Here is a 21,208-nt window from a genome sequence, read left to right on the forward strand (position 1 = left end):
TTTAAGAGATGTAGAGGTACCCTCAAGAGGAATTGGCAGCTAATTGGGTGTGGAGGATCAGGGAGAGGGAAGAGTTGAGGATTATTCTGGCATCTCAAACCTGAGTGATTGAAAGGATGCACCTTTAGCAGATGTAGGGAAAGGTGAATTTTCAGGGGAAACTAGTTCTATTTTAGACTTGTTGAGTTTGAGATACCTATGGGACATGAAAGTGGGGCTAGCCAATAGGCATTTGTTGTAGGAATGGACCCTGAAAGAGAAGGGAGGGAGGGGGACAGAGACAGAGAGGTCTGGGAGTCATCTACACAGAAAATGAAGTTAGAGGTAATGAGACCACTCAGTGTAGAGAGGGGAGGGGCCAGGACAAAGCCTTAGGATATACCAAGGCTTAGTGACTAGGACGAAGATGATTGGTCCAGCAGGAGGTTTTGCGACAGAACTGTCAGAGTGACAAGAAGAGAAGCCAGGAGCACACAATCTCAGGAAAGCCCAAGGGAAAGAGAATGTCTTAGATGAGCTTTTTTTTTTTTTTATTTTTTGGAGGGCAATTGGGGTTAAGTAACTTGCCCAAGGTTACATGGCTATCGGGGCCTGCGCTTTACTCACTGTGCCACCTAGCCGCTCCCTAGGTGAGCATTTTTAACCTGGGTTTTATTCCCCCTACCTCAGTTCTCCAAGAAGCCTATGGATAGATTTCAGGAAGTCTAAACTTAGGGTGGAAAAAATTTACATTTTTATTTTCACTAATCACTAACTGAAATTAAGCATTTCCTCTCATTATGAATTTTTTTTAAAGCAATCGGGGTTAAGTTACTTGCTCAAGGTTACACTGCCAGTTATTTCTGGGTGTGGTGCTAAGTATCTGAGCCCGGATTTGATCCCCAGGTCATCCCGACACTGAAGCCGGTGCTCTTACTCACTGTGCTACCTGGCCGCCCCCTCATTATGAATTTTTAAAAGTATTCTGGGTAAGTGACCATAAGTTTCACCAGACTTTCAAAGGGATCCATTACGCAAAAAAGTTAACTCCTGCACTAGGGAGAGGTCAGTAAGAAAGAGAAGTGATAAAAGGCCATTGGATTTCTCAGATAAGATGTTGTTGGTAACCTCAGAGAGAGATTTCAGTGGAGTGATGGAATCAGAATCCAGATTTCAGGGGATGGAAATATTGGAAGGTGAGAGGAGTGGAAGCAAGGAATTCAGACTGGTTTTTCTAGGAGTTCAGTGAGGAGATATCAGGGGCAAATAAAGGTGTTTTGTTTTTGTCTTTTTAAGGTTAGAAATGATCTGGGCATGTTTGTGGGAAGTAGGGAAGGAACCAGTTGAGAGTGAGATCTCATTTAACACCCTCATTTTACAGATGAAGAAACTAGCCCAGAGGGCTGAAGTCACTGACCCAAAGTCACATACCTCATTAGCAGCAGAGCTAAGAATGGAAGGAGACTGTGTCTTCTGAAGCCTTCTTCCCACCTGCCTCCCCCCAAATCCTGGTCATCTCTCACTTTGTGTTTACTTCTTTATTTTCAAGTGTTGGAACACTGCTGGGGAAGTCAGAAAATGGCGCTGACTGGCTCTATTACAATTCTTTGGTCTGCCACTGGGTCCTTAGCTCTTTAGGACTTCCTGATGACTGCTTGTAATGGCTGTTCCATATCCCATCTTTTCTCTTCTATCTCCATTAACCCTTATATGCTGTCTCATATTGTTCTCTGATTGTTTACTATACAGAAGTATTATTTCCCCAAGTAGACTTGGGATTCAGACTGGGCCCTAATCTGCTTCTTCTCTTCACTTCCCCAGCTGAAAATGATCTTTGCTCTTTCCCTCCTCACATATTTGTCATTATGCTTTTCTTGGACTTTTCACTTGTATGCTCAGCCCTGCACCATAATTACGAATGGATGGATGGATCTTGTTTCCACTGTTATAAGCTTCTTTAAAGGAGCGGACAGCGTCTTTCTTCATTGTTATAACCGTGGGACTTGGTACAGTCAACACACATTTATTGTGCCAAGCACTGTGTTAAATATTGGAGATAAGAAAAAAAGCCAGGAGCCAGTTCCTGTTCTCAAGGAGCTTGCTGTCACCTGAGGGGAAACAATATGCGAACCAGTATGTACAGACAATAAGCTGGAGATAATCAACAAGGGGAAGGCATTAGCATTCATGGAGACCGTGAAAGACTTTTTGTAGAAGGTGAGATTTTCTTGGGGACTTGAAGGAAGGCAGGGAAGCCAGGAAGTGGAGATGAGCATGGAAAGAATCCTCCAGGCATGGCAGGCAGCCGCTAAAAATGCCCGGAGTCAGGAGGTGGTGGAGTATTTTGTTCAAGTAACAGCAAGGAGGACCAGGGTCATAGGGTTGCAGAGTATGGGAGGGGGAGTAAGGCGTAAGATTTGTAAAGTTGGGGGAGAAAGTGAGGTGTGAAGGACTTTGAATGTCTAACCCAAGATTTTATGTCTTTATCCTAGAGGCTGCAGGGAGCCACTGGAGGTTTTGGGATAGGGGATGGCCTGGTGTTAAAAGACTAGCCTTGTTCCAGTGAGGGTCCAGTTGAAGTCATGTTGCATAAATTTGTAGTGCATCCAGGCAGCAGTCTTACAATTTTTCTTCAGCTTCCATTCAGCAGCACATAAGTAGGGGCGAACGCTGCTGATGATGCTTAGAAGGGCAAGACTGGTAAAGGGATAAAGGGGCAAGGGACTCAAGAGAAGAGGGCAGCATAGAGTCGAACTGGTTCACCAAGGGCTCCAGGTGGAGAAGAGAGGAGAATAGAGTCAGTCTAGAGGTGATAGCCTGGGACAGAACTAAGGTCCTGAGAGACTGGAGTAATGGTGAGGATGAAGAATAGGTTTTGGGGTTGCAAGGTAGAGGAGTGTTGGAATGACAACAAATTGTGATCAGAAAAGGGAATTTCAGAATTTGTGAACATGGAAGTGGAACATTTTTGGATAATGACCAGATGAAGATTATGACCATCTGTGTTTAGCCAAGGTGGTCTGAAAGAATAGGTAATAGGAAATTCGTAAGTTGAGGAAGTGGGAGGTTAAGCTGTTTGAGGGATTATAATGTTTATATTAAAGTCCCTAGTATGAGGGCAGGAGTTGGGAAGGAGAGAGAAGCATTGTGAGCCCAGGCACTGAACTTACTGAGGAAAGACTGTCCCGGAGGTCTAGACAACAAGCTGCCAGGATTTTGATTGAGTGGTAGACAGGAATTAAGTGAACCTCAAAAGACAATTTACTGAATGATGTTGGTAGAGAATGAACTTGGAAAGGGCAATGCGAAGTGAGAAGTATTCCAACTCCCCACTTCAACCTGCAAGTTGGGGACTGGTCTCTGTCCTCATGCAGGCAAGAAGAGGTCAGCCCAGGAGACTGGCACAGGATGTCCCCTGGAAAAGACCAGACTGGGAATAGAATCCCTGCAGACTAGGCAGCTGGCATGCCATGCCCTGCCCACTAAAGGCACTGAAATAGTTGGTGAATTGAAAATAGCCTCTGATGTTTTTTGTTCCTGGTCTTACTTAAGGTTATTGTATCTGTGATTTTTGTCTGTTTGGATACTCCCGCTCCCAGGGCCTCTGTGTTTCAGTAAATGGTCCTTCTGAGTTGTTGGAACTGAAACTCCTCCCCTGTGGCCACTGAGCTAGTGATGGATTTTTTTAAGCCAGACTGAACTTAAGTCCATTGCCAGGCTCCATCTTGGACCATTTCCAGTATGGCATCACCTTTGAGAACCTAGGGTCATCTCCGTGACATGAGGAAGTGTTGAAGGAAGACTTTAGTGGAGATTCGGTAGTTTATGTCCAGCTTTGAAAAGATAGATCTAAATAGTTACTGCTTTTTCCTTTTTTAAATAATATTTTATTTTTTCTGGGTTTTGAGTTCTAAATTTTATTTTTCCCTTCCCCTTCCCTGAGATAGATAGTAAGCAATATAATATAGGTAATCATGTGCAATCACATAAAACATTTCCATATTAGTCATTTTGTGCAAGAAAACTCAAATAACAAAGAAAAGAAAGTGAAAAATAGTATGCTTAGATCTGTGTTCAGATGACATCAGTTCTTTGGAGGGAGATAGCATTTTTCATCATGAGCCCTTTGGGATTGTCTTGAATCATTGTATTGCTGAAAGTAAGTCATTCATACTTGTTCATCCTACAGTATTGCTGTTACTGTGTACAGTGTTTTTCCTAGTTGTGCTCACTATATTTTGTATCAGTTCATATAAGTCTTGCCAGGTTTTTCTAAAATCATCACACTTGACATTTCTTATAGCACAATTATATTCCATTACAATCATATACAACAACTTGTTCACCCTAATTGATGGGCATCTTCTCAATTTCCAATTAGCCACCACCAAAAGAGCTGCTATAAATATTTTTGTACAAATGGATCCTTTTCCCTTTTATAAAAGTCTCTTTGGGATACAGTAAGATTTCTGGATGAAAGTGTATACAATTTTATAGCCCTTTGGACATAGTTCCAAATTGCTGTCCAGAATGGTTGGATTGTTTTATAACTCCACCAACAATGTATTAGTGTCCCAGTTTTCCCACATCCCCTCCAAAATGTATCATTTTCCTTTTCTGTTATATAAGCCAATCTGATGGGTGTGAGATGGTACCTCAGAGTTGTTTTAATTTGCATTTCTCTAATCAATAGTGATTTAGAGCATTTTTTTCATGTGATGACAGATAGCTTTCATTTCTTTGTCTGAGAATTGCCAATCTTTTGACCATTATCTTTTGACCATTAATCAGTTGGGGAATGACTTATATTCTTATAAATTTGACTCATTTCTCTATATATTTGAGAATTGAGGCCTTTACCAGAAATACTTGCTGTAAATTATTCCCCTACCCCACCCCGGTTTTCTGCTTTCCTTCTTATTTTGGTTGCATTAGTTTTTTTTGTGCAAAAACTATATTTTTATATAATTAAAATTATCTTTTTTACATTTTATTATACTTTCTATATCTTGTTTGGTCCTAAATTCTTCCCTTATCCATTCCAAACTCTTTTAGATTTGCATATAGTCTAGATATATACCCATTTTGACCTTATCTTGGGTATACATTGTAAGTTGTTGGTCTATATGTATTTTCTGCCATACCATTTTTCAATTTTCCCAGAAGATTTTGTCAAATACTGAGTTTTTGTTCAAAAGCTTAGATCTTTGGTTTTAGCAAACACTAGATTACTGTGGTCATTTATGTGTATCTAATCTGTTCCACTGATCCACCTGTTTCTCAGCCAGTACCAGTTTGTTTTGATGATTTCCATTTTATGTTACTGCTCTTTTCAAGAAGAGAATCACATGACTTAGGATTATGTTATTTTATATTTTAAAACTAAGTAATAGCATGTCTTTCTGGGATGGATGAACTCATTTATATGGATTTGCTTGCTATTTCATTTCCTTTGTAGGGCATGGGAGGTCAGTTTGATTACTTTGGGCTTTGGATTGATTATGATTTTGGGAAAGGACACAGCAAAGCAAATCCTAGATGTTCTACTTATAACAGCCCTCAGCTATCAGCCAGGGAAAATTTTGAGTTGGATACCCTAGAGGTATGGGCCGTTGGAGATTTTGCAAATGAAAAGGTAAGTGACTAAAACTCTCTAGGCATGTAATCATTGTCTTGAGTATATATCCATCACCCTATTTACTGGTCTTATTCCTCTCCTCTCCCTCCAGTATATCCCTTGAAGTCGGGGCTAAATTACTTTAAATCTTATAATGCAGATGGTTGGAAAGAGAGACCAAGGAATCATAGGCTTCAGAGCTGGAAGTGATTTGGGGGATCACTAAATACCCTTACTTGACAGATGAAGAAATGTTGACCTAGACCAGGGAAATGACTTGCCCCAGGGCACACAGATAACAGAACCAGGTTCTGAACAGTGGTTCTTTAGCTTAAAATACAGAGCTCTGTTGTGCCTCATTATCTATCATCAGTTCCTCAGCTTTTTCATGGCCTCTGCCCAGCACATGGAGAATTCCCAGTCTTAAAATTCACTTTACTAATATAGACCCTCAACTTAAAGCCCCAGCTGATTGAGGGTTTGATAACTTAATTGGTCACATAGATAGAAGGTGGCAGAGACAGAGTAGAAGCCTGAAGGTCTTTCTGACTCCAAGACTGGGCCTCTGTTCATTTTGCCATATTGATTTCTGGGGAAGTATTTATTCAGACATAACTGGTTTGGGAGGCCATCTACTGACTTAGCTCCATAAATTTATTCCTTTCTCTCCCTGAGCTATCATTAACTTTTTTTAAACTCATTTTTATTTATTTCATTAAATATTTCCCAATTACATGTAAACATTTTATTAATCTTTTTTTTTACTTTTAGATTTTGGTTTTTTGTTCTTTTTTATTTTTTTAGTTTACATCATTCATTTCCACAAGATTTTGAGTTACAAATTTTCTCCCCATTTTCCCCCTATCCACCACCCCAAAACAGTGATCCCACTGGATATCCCCTCCCCCAATTTGCTCTCTCCCCATACCCCCTCCAACTTACCAGCAGGACATGGTGGATCTCTATGTCCCAGTGCCTGTATGTCTTATTTCCCAGTTACATGTAAAATAATAATAATAATAAATATATATATATATTTGAACATTTTAATAAATATATATATATATATATTTGAACATTTTATTTTAAAACTTTGAATTCCAGATTCTTTCCCTTCCTCCCTCATCACCTACCCTTACTGGGAAGATAAGCAATTCAATATAGGTTGTACATGTGTAGCTATGCAAAACATTTCCATAGTGGATATATTGTGAAAGACTGACTGTATTTCCCTCCATCCTATCCCATCCCCTACTTGTTCTATTTTCTACTTTGATCCTGTCCCTTTTCAAAAGTGGGTGCTTCCAACTTCCCTTCCCCCCAGCCTGTCCTCCCTTCCATCATTCTTCCTCTCATCCCCTTCCCCTCTATTCTCCTGTAGGTTGAGATACCCTATTTAGTGTATATGTCATTCCCTCCCTAAGCCAAATTCAGTGAAAATAAAGTTGACTCATTCCCTTTTGCTTTCCTGTTCTTCCCCTCCATGGTAACAGTTTTCCCTTGCCTCTTCTGTATGAGATAATTTACGCCATTCTGTCTCTCCCCATCTCCTCTCATTATATTGCTTTCTCACCTCTTCATTTCACCTTTTAAGTATCATCCCTTCCTATTCAATTGGTCCTGTTCCCTCTTTCTATGTATACCTGTACACATATATACACACACTTACATATGTATTCATACACCCATATACCCTCTTATATAAACATATATATGTGTGTGTCTGTATATATATATATATATATATATATACACACACACACACATTTCTATTCCCTTCAACTATTCTTATACTGAGAAAAGTTTCATAAGTTACAATTATCGTTTTTCCATGTAGGAATGTAAATAGTTGAACTTTGATGAGTTCCTTATGATTTCTGTTCCCTGTTTACTTTCTCATGCTTCTCTTGCTTCTTGTATCTGAATGTCACATTTTCTATTCAACTCTGGTTTTTTCATCAAGAGTGCTTGAAAGTCCTCTATTCCACTGACTAACCATATTTTCCCCTGAAACATGATACTCAGTTTTGCTGGGTAGGTGATTCTTGGTTTTAATCCCAGCTCCTTTGACCTCTGGAATGTCATATTCCAAGCCCTTTGATCCCTCAGTGTAGAAGCTGCCAGATCCTGTGTTATCCTGATTGTGTTTCCACAATATTCAAATTGTTTCTTCCTGACTGCTTGTAATATTTTCTCCTTGATCTGGGAACTCTGAAATAGTATTCCTAGGAGTTTTCTTTTGGGGATCTTTTTCAGGAGGTGATCGGTGGATTCTTTCAACCTCTATTTTGCCCTCTGATTCTAAAATATTAGGGCAGTTTTCCTTGAGAATTTCTTGGAACATGATTTCTAGGTCCTTTTTTTTTTATCATTGCTTTCAGGTAGTCCAATAATTTTTAAATTCTCTCTCCTGGATCTATTTTCCAGGTCAGTGGTTTTTCCAATGAGATATTTCACATTGCCTTCTATTTTTTCATTCTTTTGGATCTGTTTAATAGTATCTTGATTTCTCATAAAGTCACTAGCTTCCATTTGCTCCAATCTAATTCTGAAGGAATGATTCTCTTCAGTGAGCTTTTGAGATTCTTTTTCCATCTTGGCAATTAGGCTTTCTAAGGAATTCTTCTCCTCATTGCCTTTTTGAGCCTCTTTTGCCATTTGAGTTAGTCTGTTTTTTAAGGTATTATTTTCTTTAGCGAGGTTGTTGACTCTCATTTCATAATTTTCTTGCATCGTTCTCATTTCTTTTCCCAATTTTTCCCCCACTTTTCTTACATGGTTTTCAAAATCCTTCTTAAGCTCCTCTATGGCCTGTTACCAGTTCATATATATATATATATATTTTTTTTTTTAAGCAATCAGGGTTAAGTAACTTGCTCAAGGTTACACGGCCAGTTATTTCTGGGTGTGCTGCTAAGTATCTGAGCCTGGATTCAATCCCCAGGTCATCCTGACACTGGGGCCAGTGCTCTTACTCTCTGTGCTACCTGGCCACCCCCTCATATTTTTCTTGGAAGCTTTTGATGCAGGAGTTCTGAGTTCACTGTCTTCCTCCTGTTCCATGCTTTGATCCTTTTTGTCCCCAAAATAGGAGTCTAATGTTGATTGCTCTGCTTGCTTTGCTTCCTTTGCCTGCTCATGTTGCAACTCAATTACTTGACTTTTGATCTTTTTGCCCCCAGAAGAACTCTGCTACCAGAGGGGGGAGCTTTGTCCCAAATTGCTGGGGTTTTTGCAGCTGCTGGAGCTATTAGTTGGGTGCCCTTTCTGAAGCCTCCACATGCTCTGGCAAACTGGTCATGTGCCCCAGGACCTCCACCCTAGACAGCAATCCAGATCCAAGCAGGTTAAAGCAAGAGCAATTACTCCTTAGACTGGTCGCTTGGTCCCCCTGCAATCTACAGGCCAGGAACTCTGAAGCAGCCATGTGGCGGCAGCTCCATGGCAGAGCCTCAGCCCCTTCTCGCCTCAGGGGCAAAGGGCGGACTGCACTCCCATACTCCTGGTTCCCAAAGTTCACACTGCACTGACCTCTCACTTTGTCCTTGGCATCTGTGGGTTGATAATTCTGGATACCACCACAGCTGCTGGTGATGTGAAGTCCCTCCAGCCAGCATCTGGTTGTGGCCACCTTGAGGCTAAAACCTCCAGCTCACATGGGGCTGGGCTCGACTCCCAGAGAGCTGTGCTCAGCTCCCAGAGGGCTGTGCTGGCCCTTTCCTGCCAGCCTGCTGGGCTGTCTTCAGCAGGAGGTTAGCTTCTCTCTGACATTTTGTGGGTTCTGTGGCTCCAAAGTTTGTTTAGAGTCATTTTTACATGAATTGGAGGAGGTGGAAGAGGGAGCCCAGTGGAAGTCCTATTTCTTGACTCCGCCCCCTATTAACAGTCATTTAAAAAAATTTTAAGTTCAAATTCTCTCCCTCCATTCCTCTCCTCCCTCCTAGAGAAAGCAAGCAATTTGATAATATTCATTATACACATGGAGTCATGCAAAACATATTTCCATATTATCCATGTTGCAAAAGAAAACACAAACCAAATAAAATAATTTTTAAAGGTTTAAAAAGTATTCCTGATGGACAGCTAGGTGGTTCAGTGAACAGAGCACTGGCCCTGGAGTCAGGAGGACCTCAATTCAAATCTGGCCTCAGAATTGCGCCCCCCCCCAGAAAAAAAATTTTTTTTAAGTATGCCTGAGGCTATATTCAGAGTTTATCAGTTCTCTCTCTGGACGTAGAGAGCATTTTTCAGTATGGCTCATAAAGAAAGGGATGGGACTTCAGAAGCCCTTGAGTTCAGTCCCTTGTATTTTACATCTGTGGGAGCTGACTTGCCCAAAAGCCCATGAAGAGCAGACTGAGACAGCAATCCCATGGTAGAGCTGGGATTCTAACTTAGTTTTCATGGCTTCCAGGTTCCATGGAAAAGTTCATTACTTTTTCCAGTGGACTGCACCTTCTCTCTAGCAGTTCAGGATGGGGTCTCTTGGCAGGCTTTCTCTGAAAATTCAAAGCGAGGTTTTTAATAATAACTTATTATTTAAAATGTTATTAGAATAAGAAGGGAAAAACAGATTATTTCTAGTCTAATTTCTTTCCTTTATGGCAATAATATAGTTATTCATAACAGGTTGGCTTTTTCCATTCTAAGCTGTTAATTACATGTACATCCGTGTTGGTGTTGCAAACATATTTGATCTTCTGTTTTTTCCTTAGCCACCCAGTAAGAAGACTGTTCTGGACAATAATGCTGAGGTGCGTTGCTTGTTAGAAATGATTGGGAAAAGTCATCATAGTGAAGGACTTCGAGAGCCATGTGAGGATGAGGAAACAGAATAAGGTGCCATCCTCAGCTGTGTGTTCTTAATAACTGGGATCTGATCATCCTGGAACTAAGTTTTTATTCCATTACATCCTAATTTCACTATGTAATGAAAATCTTCCCATTGGTGTCCTACCTTAGATTCAGTTAACTCTCTGGAATTGGGTAAGAAGTTTGTTGACTGGATGAGTAAAATGATACCCTTTGTGTCTCCTCCCTATAGCCTATGGTTATTTCAGAAGTTTCTAATAGAGATCTTAAATATTCAAGTAATTAGGGAAAGTTCTCTCATAAATAGGCCACATTTAAGTATGAAATAAATCCATTAGATGCTACGATTTCGATATTTCAGCTAACGACATTTGCCATCAATCCAAGCTTTCTAGCCTTGGATCAGTGCCACCAGCCCAGTTTGCATTTCTCGAGTATCTTTACTCAGGGATAACATCAAGGTGGTTGATGTTACTAAGTAAAATGTTCTAGAGGCTCCTTCAGCTTAAGCGGTCATTACTTAGAGACTTACAGAAGATTAGAGCCTGAAAGAACCTTAAAGTTCAGTGAGTCCAACCTTTGGTTTCTTTTATAGTCATAGTATATTAGTTGTCTATTAATAAGACCTTTCTATGCCTTTCTATTTTAATGTCTTTTTCATTTTCCAGATGAAAAAACTGAGTCCTAGAGAAGGGAAATGCCAATAAGGCCAAATACTGCATTGTAATAAACTGGTGATAGAGACAAAGGTGTCAAACAGTTTGGTGCGTTGCTGTAATCTGACTCAGCAGCATGAAATTACCCTATTGCAGAGGATCTGATTTGTATTTCAGCTAAGCCATTTAATTACTAGAAGCACCAGCAGAACTTCCCTAAAGTTGGCCTCAGTTATTACTTATAGATCCTAGACATAGTTTTGTACAGATGTCTACGTTGCTGAACTGTGATGTCTGCCTTTCTCCTACTCAAATTAAAAGATATATGAGGGTCAAAGGATATTAATAGTTTTCAGTGGAAAAAAAATATGAGCTATCAATAGCCATATGGAAAACTGCTCTAAATCACTAATAATTAGAGGAAAAAAGATAGGAAAATTACATACTGGAGAGGCTGTAGGAAAACTGGTGTAAGCTGTGCATCCATCCCCTTTGATCTGGCAATATTGCTAGTAGGTCTATAGCCCAAAGCAGTCAAAGATGAAAAGGATCCATATGGATAAAAATGTAGCAGCTCTTTTTGTGATGACAAAGAATTGGAAACTGAGAGGATATCCATCAGTTGGGGAATGACTGAACAAACTGTACTATATGAATGTGAGGTACTGTTGTATTGTAAGAAATCATGAAAGGATGATTTTAAAGAAATTTGGGGAGACTTTTATGAACTGATGCAGAGTGAAGTGAGCAGAAGCAGGAGAACAGTTTATACAACAATAAAAAATATTGTGAAGACAAACAGTTTTGAATCAGGAACTCAGGTCGGTGTAATGATCAACAGCAAATCCAGAGGACTCTTGATGAAACATGAATATCCCCTCCTTCAGACAGAGAAGCAGTGGACTCAAGAATGCAGATTAAGGTGTGTTTATTTTTGGACATGGCTAATGCTAGAATTTGTTTTACTTGACTATACATGTTTGTTATGAGTTTTTTTCTTGCCTTTCTCAGGGATGGGGGAGGAGGGAGGGAGAGAATTTGGAGATGAAAATAAATTTTAATTAAAAAAAAGATTTATGGGATATTTTCAAAAGTTGTGGATAGGATTAAAGTCCCATGATTACCTGAACCATTGTGGTTAAATACATAGAAAGTGAGGGAATTTAGGGGCTCCTAACTTTTTATGTATAATTTCTTCACTTTAGATCCATTCCACAAAGTAACCATGAATCATATCTTCATATAGTGTTTTGATTTTTGTTAACAATATGTAAACCATTCCTCTCTGGGGCAGAAGGCCTTAAAAACCGATCACCAGTCTTGGAAATAGAAGTATCTGCTTCAGCACCATGAGATGTTCTTTAAAAGCACCGAAGAAGAGGGGCGGCCAGGTGGCTCAGAGAGCAAGAGCACCGGCTCCAGTGTTGGGATGACCTGGGGATCAAATCTGGGCTCATATACTTAGCACCGCACTCAGAAATAACTGGCTGTGTAACCTTGAGCAAGTTACTTAACCCCAATTGCTTTAAAAAAAAAAAAAAGCACTGAAGAAGGCAGGGGTTGAGGTGAAACTGAGTTATTCCTCTTAAGAACTGGGCTTTTATTATCACACAGACTTCTTGGGACTGTATTACATGATTTTTTTAAACTCATAAGTTATTCCAAGCTACATGTTTGGAAATGAAAATATAAAGGTTTAAATTCTGACTCTTTGGTTAAAGTATCTTTTGGTGTTCAGAATCATGTCAGTATTTTCAGTTATCCAGTTAAATGGCATAAAAAGGTAAAACATTTTTGGGTATTATTCAACATCATTCAATGCTACTTTTGTCAATAAGTCAGAAGAAAATTCTACCAACAGTGCTAGGTTGCACATGTGTTGGCAAAGACCTCCCCTTTCCCCCATCCTGTTGGCTCCCTAGAACTTCCTTTGTGCCTTATGGTCACTGCCCACCTCTAAATTCAACAGGGTCCTAGCCCAGGATCAGTTCCCGCTTGGGCTGCATTTTGGGACAAGACTACTTCCATTTTCTGCCTCCCAAGGCCTTGTCCAGGACAAGTAAGATACCCTTGTCTCCTGTGTGGGTGCTCACACCTCTGCTTGCTTCTCTACTGAGACAGGCCTCCCTGGGTCTCCATCTGGCAAGAGGCCAACCTTCAAGGGAAGATGCCACATGGACTCACTGCAATGGTTAGCACACTCACATCCCCCGCTATTCCCTCCATCCCAGTGCTCCTGATCCCCATTCTTACCTTGTTGCTCCCTCAAGCCCTGCCCCCTCCTCTCCCTAACTTCTTTCTTCATGTCTGCACACCCCTACTCATCTTCAGCTGCTTTCTTTCTCATGACTTTGATCTTCTTTCCCTCACTGAGGCATGGCTCCCTCCTGATGATACTGCTTCCCTTGCTTACCCTTTCCAGTACTGGTCACTCGTTCTCAAATACCTCAACTTACTGGTCATGGATATGGTGTCAGAACATGACTTGCTACTATATATTGCCATTTCCAGACTCTCCCTTGACTGTCTTCACTAAACAATCTGATATCCATTGAGCTTCATGATATTCAAATCAATCACCCAATACAGATCTAGGTTGCAGTTATCTGTTAAACTACCTCCCCCCCTCCCAAGACATTGCTGATTATACCTTGCCAAGCTCTGAACCCTGGATTACTCCTGTCATTTCCCTACTCTGTTGTTAAATCATGTTGACTGGGCTCACTACAAATGTCCGGTTTCATCTGGACCCTCACTGCAACTAGGTAAGCATTCTGTTCCTCTCTAACATAGCCACAATGTCTGTTCCAAACTTTCACATTCATATCATCTCCCATGGAATCACTTCCATCTTCTCAGCTGAGGACTTTGCCTTCTACTTTACAAAAAAAGTTGATACTATTTGCCAGGAACTACACCTTGTCCTCTCCTCATCTCATATCAGTCAACTATCTTCCACTATCTCCTTAATTTTTAACAGATAAAAGGGAGACCCCTTGTCCTTGCCAAGCCAAACCCCTCCACATGGGGCCTTGATCCCATCCCTGCTCACCTCTAGCAGGTCACTTCCTTTTTGACCCCCTTTTCTTGCTTATCTTTAATCTCTGCCTATAGTTGAATCAGGGGGCACAGAGGATAGAGCTCGGGGCCTGGAGACAGGAAGACTTGAGTTCAAATGTGACCTAAGACACTTACTAGTTATGTTACTGTAGGCAAATCATTTAACTTCTTTTTGCCTCAGTTTCCTCACCTGTAAAATGGGGGTTATAATAGCACCTCTAATAATAAGCTAGAGTTGTTGTGAGGATAAGACAAGATCATCATAAAGTGCCTGGCACATAATAGCATTATGTAAGAGTTAGCAGCTATTATGATTACTCTCCTAAGCGAAGAAAGGCTTCTTCCCTTCTACCTAAAAGCATGCCTGTGTCCCTCCCATCCTTAAAAATCCCTCTCTTAATTTGATTGTTCCTGCTAGCTCTGACTTTCTTTCTCTAACTCTTTCCTTTCATGGCTAAACTAGAGAAAGCCATCTACATTCAATGTCTCCATTTCCCTCTCTCCTTTTTTCTAAACCCTCTCCAGTCTGGTTTCCAGTTTCATCATTCAGTTGAGACTGCTCTCTCCAAAGTTACCATTGATCTCTTAATTGCCAAATCTAGTGGCCTTTTCTCAGTCCTAATCCTTCTTTGACCTCTTTAACATTTGACTACCATGTGCTTGTAACTACTATTCCTCTTTAAGTTTTCATGACAGTGCTGTCTACTCATTCTCCTATCTGACTTTTCCCTCACAACCTCCTTTGTTCCTCCTTCTTCCGGGTCACACCCTCTGTAGATATCTCGCCAGAAGCTGTGTCCTAAGTCTCCTCTACACTGCCAAACTTTGTAATTTTCTCAGCTCTCACTGGTTCAGTTATGAACTCTAGGCAGACTTTTCCCAGATCTGTATATACAACTCTAAACTCTCTCTGAGCTACTACAGCTCCATCTGCCTCTTGGAATTGAGAACTGGAGATCCACATATAGGAACCTTGTTGCATAGGTACAGTGTGATTTGGGAAAACCCAGTCTTTTCTTAATAGGCATGATAGCTTTACTTTATGCCTTCATTAGCAGACAGGACATATTCTGTCTCCAGTAATAGTAATAATAATAATGAAGGTGTTGTTAGGGTTTATAAAGGACATTCCTCATAGCAGCCCTGTAACAGATGCTAGGAGTGCAAGCATTCTTTTTTCCATTTTACCACTAAGGAAACTGACACTTATAGAGGTGAAATGATCTGAGATTCTGTAGCTAATAAGTAGAGGGTAAGCTAAATTCCAGTGTTTGGACTCCTAGTTCCTGTTCTCAATATCCAAAACTTATCCTCTCTCTGGCTCTAAGAGTGGCCTTCATTCTAACCACCTTTTTTCAGGGGCCTGGGTGTTGGTGTTAATAATTTAACAGTGCTGTTGGAAGAGCGAGAATTTAGGCCAAGGTGGTGGGTTAGGGGCAGTCACCCAGATAAATTCTCCAAACAATTTTAAAATAACTTCTCAAATTAAATTTTGGAGCAGCAGAGCCAACAACATGGGGTTGGGATGAGACATTTTTCTGACTTAAGAAAACTTGAGGTCGGCAGGAGAGGTCTGTGACACCAGGTTTGAGACCTGTCCAGATCCCACTTATACATCAGCCACAACAGTGGCTGCAGCAGTTCTGGGAGGTCTCAATGCAGAGATGGTAAGGGAGCCAGATAACTGGTCAGAAAGATTGCAGGGGACCCTTTGCTGGAATTGGGTACAGCTGTCACTGATTAGTGAACTCATTGCCCATACATAGTTTTTAAGTCACAGTTCTAGAGCAGAGAGGAGTGCTGGTGGAAGGGAATGGGCCCTGGTTACAGTTCCAAATCAAAGAGGAGTGCTAGTGCTTGCAGCTGTAGGGGACCAGGAGCTCTCCCTGGGTAAAGACCAAGAGAGCAGTGATCCTACCTCTCCCTAGATCACACCACCTTGGAAGCACTAAAAACTTGCAGACCCCCAGAACTTTCACCTCTAAAAACAGCAGCACAACAAAAAGGCCTGCATCTTGGCACAGTGCCTTCTCACCCCGAGGTGAACAGAGCCCAACTTTGACATAATAAGCTGGAAAAATGAGCCCAAAAAAATGACCGTAAAAAGCTACTACAATGGCAGGGAAGAACAAGATAATAAACTCAGAAAAAGGCAGTAATGTAAAAACAGAAACCAAAAAAGCCTCAAGGAAAAATGCTAATTGAACCCAAACCCAACAAAAATTCTAGGAAGAGTTAAAGAGAGAAGAGTGGTAGAGGAAAAATTGGGAAAAGAAATAAGAGTGATGCAAGAAAATTCTGAAAAGAAAAGAAACAGCTTGGTAAAAGAGGCACAAGAAAATACTGAAGAAAACAATACCTTAAAAAAAAACCAGAATGGGAAAAAAAAATTGACCAAATGATAAAAAGACGCACAAACATCTGCTGAAGAGAACTCCTTAAAAAAACAGAATTGGCCAAATGGAAAAAGAGGTGCCAAATCTCACTGAAAAAAAATAATTCCTTTAAAATTGGGCAAGGGGAAGATCCATGAGACATCAAGAAACAATAAAACAAAGTTAAAAGAATGAAAATACAGAATAAAATGTGAAATCTCTTTGGAAAAAAAATTCACCTGGAAAAAAAGGCTTAAAAATGATAGACAATGAAGTAATATCTATATTTTTACAGCAAGTTTCTCTGACAAAGGCCTCATTTTTCTTTATTAAATTTATTTTTAGTTTTCAACATTCACTTTCATGACATTTTGAGTTCTTAAGATTCCCCTTCCCATTCTCTTCTTCCCAAGATGGCATGCAAACTGATACAGGCTATATATGTATGATCACATTAGACATATTTCCACATTAGTCATGTTGTGAAAGAAGAATCAGAATAAAAGGGGAAAATCACAAGAAAAAATAAAAAAGAGGAAATAGTCTGCTTTGATCTGCATTCAGACTCCATAGTTCTTTCTCTGCATGTGGATAGTATTTTCCATTGAGTCCCTTAGAATTGTCTTAAATCATTGCATTGCTGAAAATAGCTAAGTCTATTAAAGTTGGTCATTGCACAATGTTGCTTTTACTGTGTATGTTCTCCTGGTTCTGCTCGCTTCACTCAACATCAGTTTGTGTAAGTCTAGGTTTTTCTGAAATCTGCCTGTTCATCATTTCTTTTTTTATTTTTTTGGAGGGCAATTGGGGTTAAGTGACTTGCCAAAGGTCACACGGCTAGTTTTTGTGTTAAATGTCTGAGGCTGGATTTGAACTCAGGTCCTCCTGGCTCCAGGGCCAGTGCTCTATTCACTGTGCCACCTAGCCGCCCCTGCTCATCATTTCTTATGGAACAATATTATCCCATTGCATTTATGTATCTATCATAACTTGTTTAGCCATCCCCCAATTGATAGGCATCCCCTCAATTTCCAATTCTTTTCCGCTAAAAAAAAAAAAAGCTGCTACAATAATTTTTGTACATGTGAGTTCTTTTCCCTTTTTTTATGATCTCTTTGGGATACAGACCTAGTAGTGGTATTACTGGATCAAAGGGTCAAAAAACAGTTTATAAGTCTTTGGCCATGGTTCCAAATTGTTTTCCAGAATAGTTGGATCAGTTCACAACTCCACCAAAACTGCCTTAGTGTTCCAATTTTCCCACATCTCCAAAATTTATAATTTTCCTGATTTGTTCTTTTAGCTACTCTGATAGGTATGATGTAGTACCCTAGAGTAGTTTTAATTTGCATTTCTCCATTCAATAGTGGATTAGAGCATTTTTTCATCTCTTTCATAGATAGCTTTAATTTCTTCATCCAAAACCTGCCTGTTCATATCCTTTGACCACTTATCAATTGGGGAATGACTTGTATTCTCAGAGATTTGACTCAGTTCCCTAGATATTTTAGAAATGAGGACTTTATCTGAGATACTGTAAAAATTGTTTCCTAGCTTTCTGCTTCCCTTCTAATCTTGGTTGCATTGACTTTGTGCAAAAGCCTTTTAATTTAATGTAATCAAAATTATTCATTTTGCATTCCTAATGTTCTCTATCTCTTGTTTGGTCATAAATTCTTCCCTTCTTCTGATCTGACAGGTAAACTCTTTCTTGCTCTCCTAATTTGCTTGTAGTTTCACCTTTATGTCTAAATCGTGTACCCATTTTGACCCTGTCTTGGTATATGGTATGTGCCTAGTTTCCGTCTTGGTATATGGTCTGTGCCTAGTTTCTACCATACTGTTTTCCCATCAGTTTTTGTCAAATAGTGAGTTCGTATCTCAGAAGCTGGAGTCTTTGGGTTTATCAAATAGATTATTATAGTCATTGAGTACTGGGTACCTTGTGTACCTAACCTATTCTACTAATCCACCACTCTATTTCTTAGCCAGTACCAAGTAGTTTTGATGATCTGGTATGGTTGGGCCTCATTTTTTAAATAATAAGAGCCATTCTTCAACTGATAAATGGTCAAAAGATATAAACAGGCAATTTTCAAAAGAAATCAAAGCTATCCATAGTCATATGAAAAAATGCTCTAAATCACTGTTGATCAGAGAGAAAGACAAACTGAAACAACTCTGAGGTACCACATCACATCTATCAGAAACGACATGCTGGAGGGGATGAGGGAAAAAGAGGGACACAGATGAATTGGTGGAGTAGTGAACTGGTCCAACCATTCTGGAGAACAATTTGGAACTATGCCCAAAGGACCATAAAACTGCATATCCTTTGATCCAGCAATACCACTGCTAGATCTGTATCCCCAAAAGACAAATACCTCTATGTACAAAAATATTTATAGCAGATCTTTTTGTGATGGCAAAGAATTGGAAGCAGATGGGATGATTATCAATTGGAGGATGACTGCACAAGTTCAGTAAGGCATATGACTGTGATGTATTGTATTCTATTGTACTATGGGAAATGATGAGGTGGATTGATGCAAAGTGAAATAAGAACCAGGAGATCATTGTGTACAATAATAGCAGTGTTGCTGTGATCAACTATGAAAGACTTGGCTACTCTGATCAATGCAACGATCCAAGACTATTCCAAAGGACTCGTGATTTCAGCATTTCTGTATATTACTAACAAAGCCCAACAGCAAGAGATGGAAAGAGAAATTCCTTTTAAAGTTACCAAAGACATTATAAAATATTTGAGAGGCTACCTGACAAAACAAACCCACTTACTATATGAACACAATTACGAGGGACTCTATGAAAAAATGCTATTCTCCTCTAGAGAGAGAACTGATGAACTCTGCAAATTGAAGTGTAGTTTTCTTATGTTTTTTCTTTTTTTAAAATATGACTAATATGAAAGTGTTCTGCATGATTTTGCATGAATAATTGATATATTGCTTTCTCAGTGGCTGTGATGGGGGTGGGAGGGAGTGAATTTGAAACTCAAAATTTAAAAAGAAAAGAATGTTTAATATAAATAATAAACTTTTTTTTTAAGTAATTTATCAGGGTATTATGAGGGACTGAGTGAACAGTAGGAGGGAATCATGAATCTTTGGAGCCTGAGTGAGATCATCTCTCCCCTCCAAATCACCAGATGGCTCTTTAAAAAAAAAAAAAGATACATACTTTGAATAAAACAGGAATTGAATTTATGATTCCCAGCTCCTATAAGTCCAGACTGTCCTAGGTGTGAAAACATTCTGGGATGCTTATCACATAGAATGTCTTTTTAAAGGGCAACCACATGTTACCTACAAAGCTAAGAAAATCCATTTAGGTTTTTCAAGTAATCACTAGGCCTCTCCCCTTGAGTATTTATGTTTATTGAACCCATGGTGCTTCCTGGATCACTGACAATGTGATACTGGTCTTCAGAATGGAGTTAAGTAGTGCAGTGCTTTGGTTAGAGGTGACTGATCTATTACCATCCTTTCTAGCACTTTACATTTTAAAGTGCCCTTTCACATACATTTTATTTTTGTTTTGTCAGTTGCATCTGTTTGTGACCCCATTTGAGGTTTTCTAGGCAAAGATGCTGGAGTGGTTTGCCATTTCCTTCTCCAGCTCATCTGACAGATGAGGAAACTGAGGCAAATGTAGTTAAGTGACTTGCCCAGGGTCACACAGTTAGAAAGTGTCTGTCTGAAGCTGGATTCGAGTGCAGGTCCCCCTGACTCCAGACTTCCACTATGTCACCTAGCTGCCAACTCACATACTTACTTCAGCCCATTTCATCCTCAGAACCCCCGCCATGGACCAGGCAGGGCAAGAGTTCTACACCATGTTTGACAAATGAAGAACTAAGTTTGAGAAGTTCAATCACTTGCCCAAGATTACACAGCTACTAAATGGAAATGATTAAGGCTGCATCTGTGGACTTGAGGGTCTATAGTGTTCTCTCTATTATTTTTACTTTCTCACAAATCTACAAATATGCATCAGACGTGAAGGGATATGTTTTGGCCTCCTGAAATCTAAAAATTCAGATTATTCATTAGAAAGATGCTCTTATTCTCAGTTTAATATATTTTATTAATAAAAACTGCTGTAATTTAATAAATAAATAGTGTGAGATTTCTCTGTCAGGCACAGCACTGGTGCCCAGAATGATAGCCCTTACATGTATAGGGTAACACATTGTGGAAACAGCCTTTTCCTGCTGTCGTTTGGAACCATCCAGGGTAAACTGCCTGTAGGTTATGGCAGGTTTTTCAAAGGAGAAGGATCAAGTCTGGCAGCTGAAGAAAGGGGTCATCAACATAAGTGATGTTGTTATCTAAAAATATGTCTTTGTGTGCATCTCTGAAAAAAAAGGTCATAGTTTCAGCAAAAATAGACACTATTTATAAAAATGTTTCACTGACTGGAATCCATTACACTACTTCAGGGTGAGTCTTGACTATCTCAGTTCTGCAGCAGTATTTTTCGCATAGTTTGATGAGCTCTGATAGAATGAACACAGATGAAGCCAAGCCCGTTAAAAAAAACAAGTCTGCCAAGAAGTAAAAAGAAAAATCATAAATTACACATTTCAGAGACAAGTATAAACAACTTTTTGCTCTTCAGAGGAACTGTCTGTCTCAGTCTTTATAAAGGTCCTAGCAACTTGCATTAAAATTCAAAGGCAATTCACC

General features: G+C 39.7%; 2 protein-coding genes across 4 annotated transcripts in view; one reads left to right on the forward strand and one right to left on the reverse strand.

The window, feature by feature from the left end:
- The window catches only part of MEAK7 (MTOR associated protein, eak-7 homolog), a 58,803-nt gene that overhangs the window by 35,810 nt on the left and 1,785 nt on the right, over nucleotides 1-21,208 (forward strand). For 2 of the 3 annotated variants that reach the window (XM_069085646.1, XM_069085647.1), the window contains 2 exons: nucleotides 5,438-5,614; nucleotides 10,312-17,032. The exons of the other annotated variant lie outside the window; for it this stretch is intronic. In XM_069085646.1, coding sequence (XP_068941747.1) covers nucleotides 5,438-5,614; nucleotides 10,312-10,434 — 300 coding nt within the window. In that variant the 3' untranslated portion in view covers nucleotides 10,435-17,032. Of the gene's footprint in view, nucleotides 1-5,437; nucleotides 5,615-10,311; nucleotides 17,033-21,208 lie in introns of those variants that run through there. 3 annotated transcript variants of the gene reach the window in all.
- The window catches only part of ATP2C2 (ATPase secretory pathway Ca2+ transporting 2), a 116,898-nt gene continuing 116,282 nt past the window's right edge, over nucleotides 20,593-21,208 (reverse strand). Inside the window, exon 27 of the mRNA XM_069085645.1 lies at nucleotides 20,593-21,066. Coding sequence (XP_068941746.1) covers nucleotides 20,948-21,066 — 119 coding nt within the window. The 3' untranslated portion in view covers nucleotides 20,593-20,947. The remainder of the gene's footprint in view (nucleotides 21,067-21,208) is intronic.

This window comes from Petaurus breviceps, unplaced genomic scaffold (assembly GCF_028583685.1).
Source record: "Petaurus breviceps papuanus isolate PSGF00001 unplaced genomic scaffold, PetGlider_PUasm1.0 176, whole genome shotgun sequence".
NCBI classification, from domain to species: domain Eukaryota; kingdom Metazoa; phylum Chordata; class Mammalia; order Diprotodontia; family Petauridae; genus Petaurus; species Petaurus breviceps.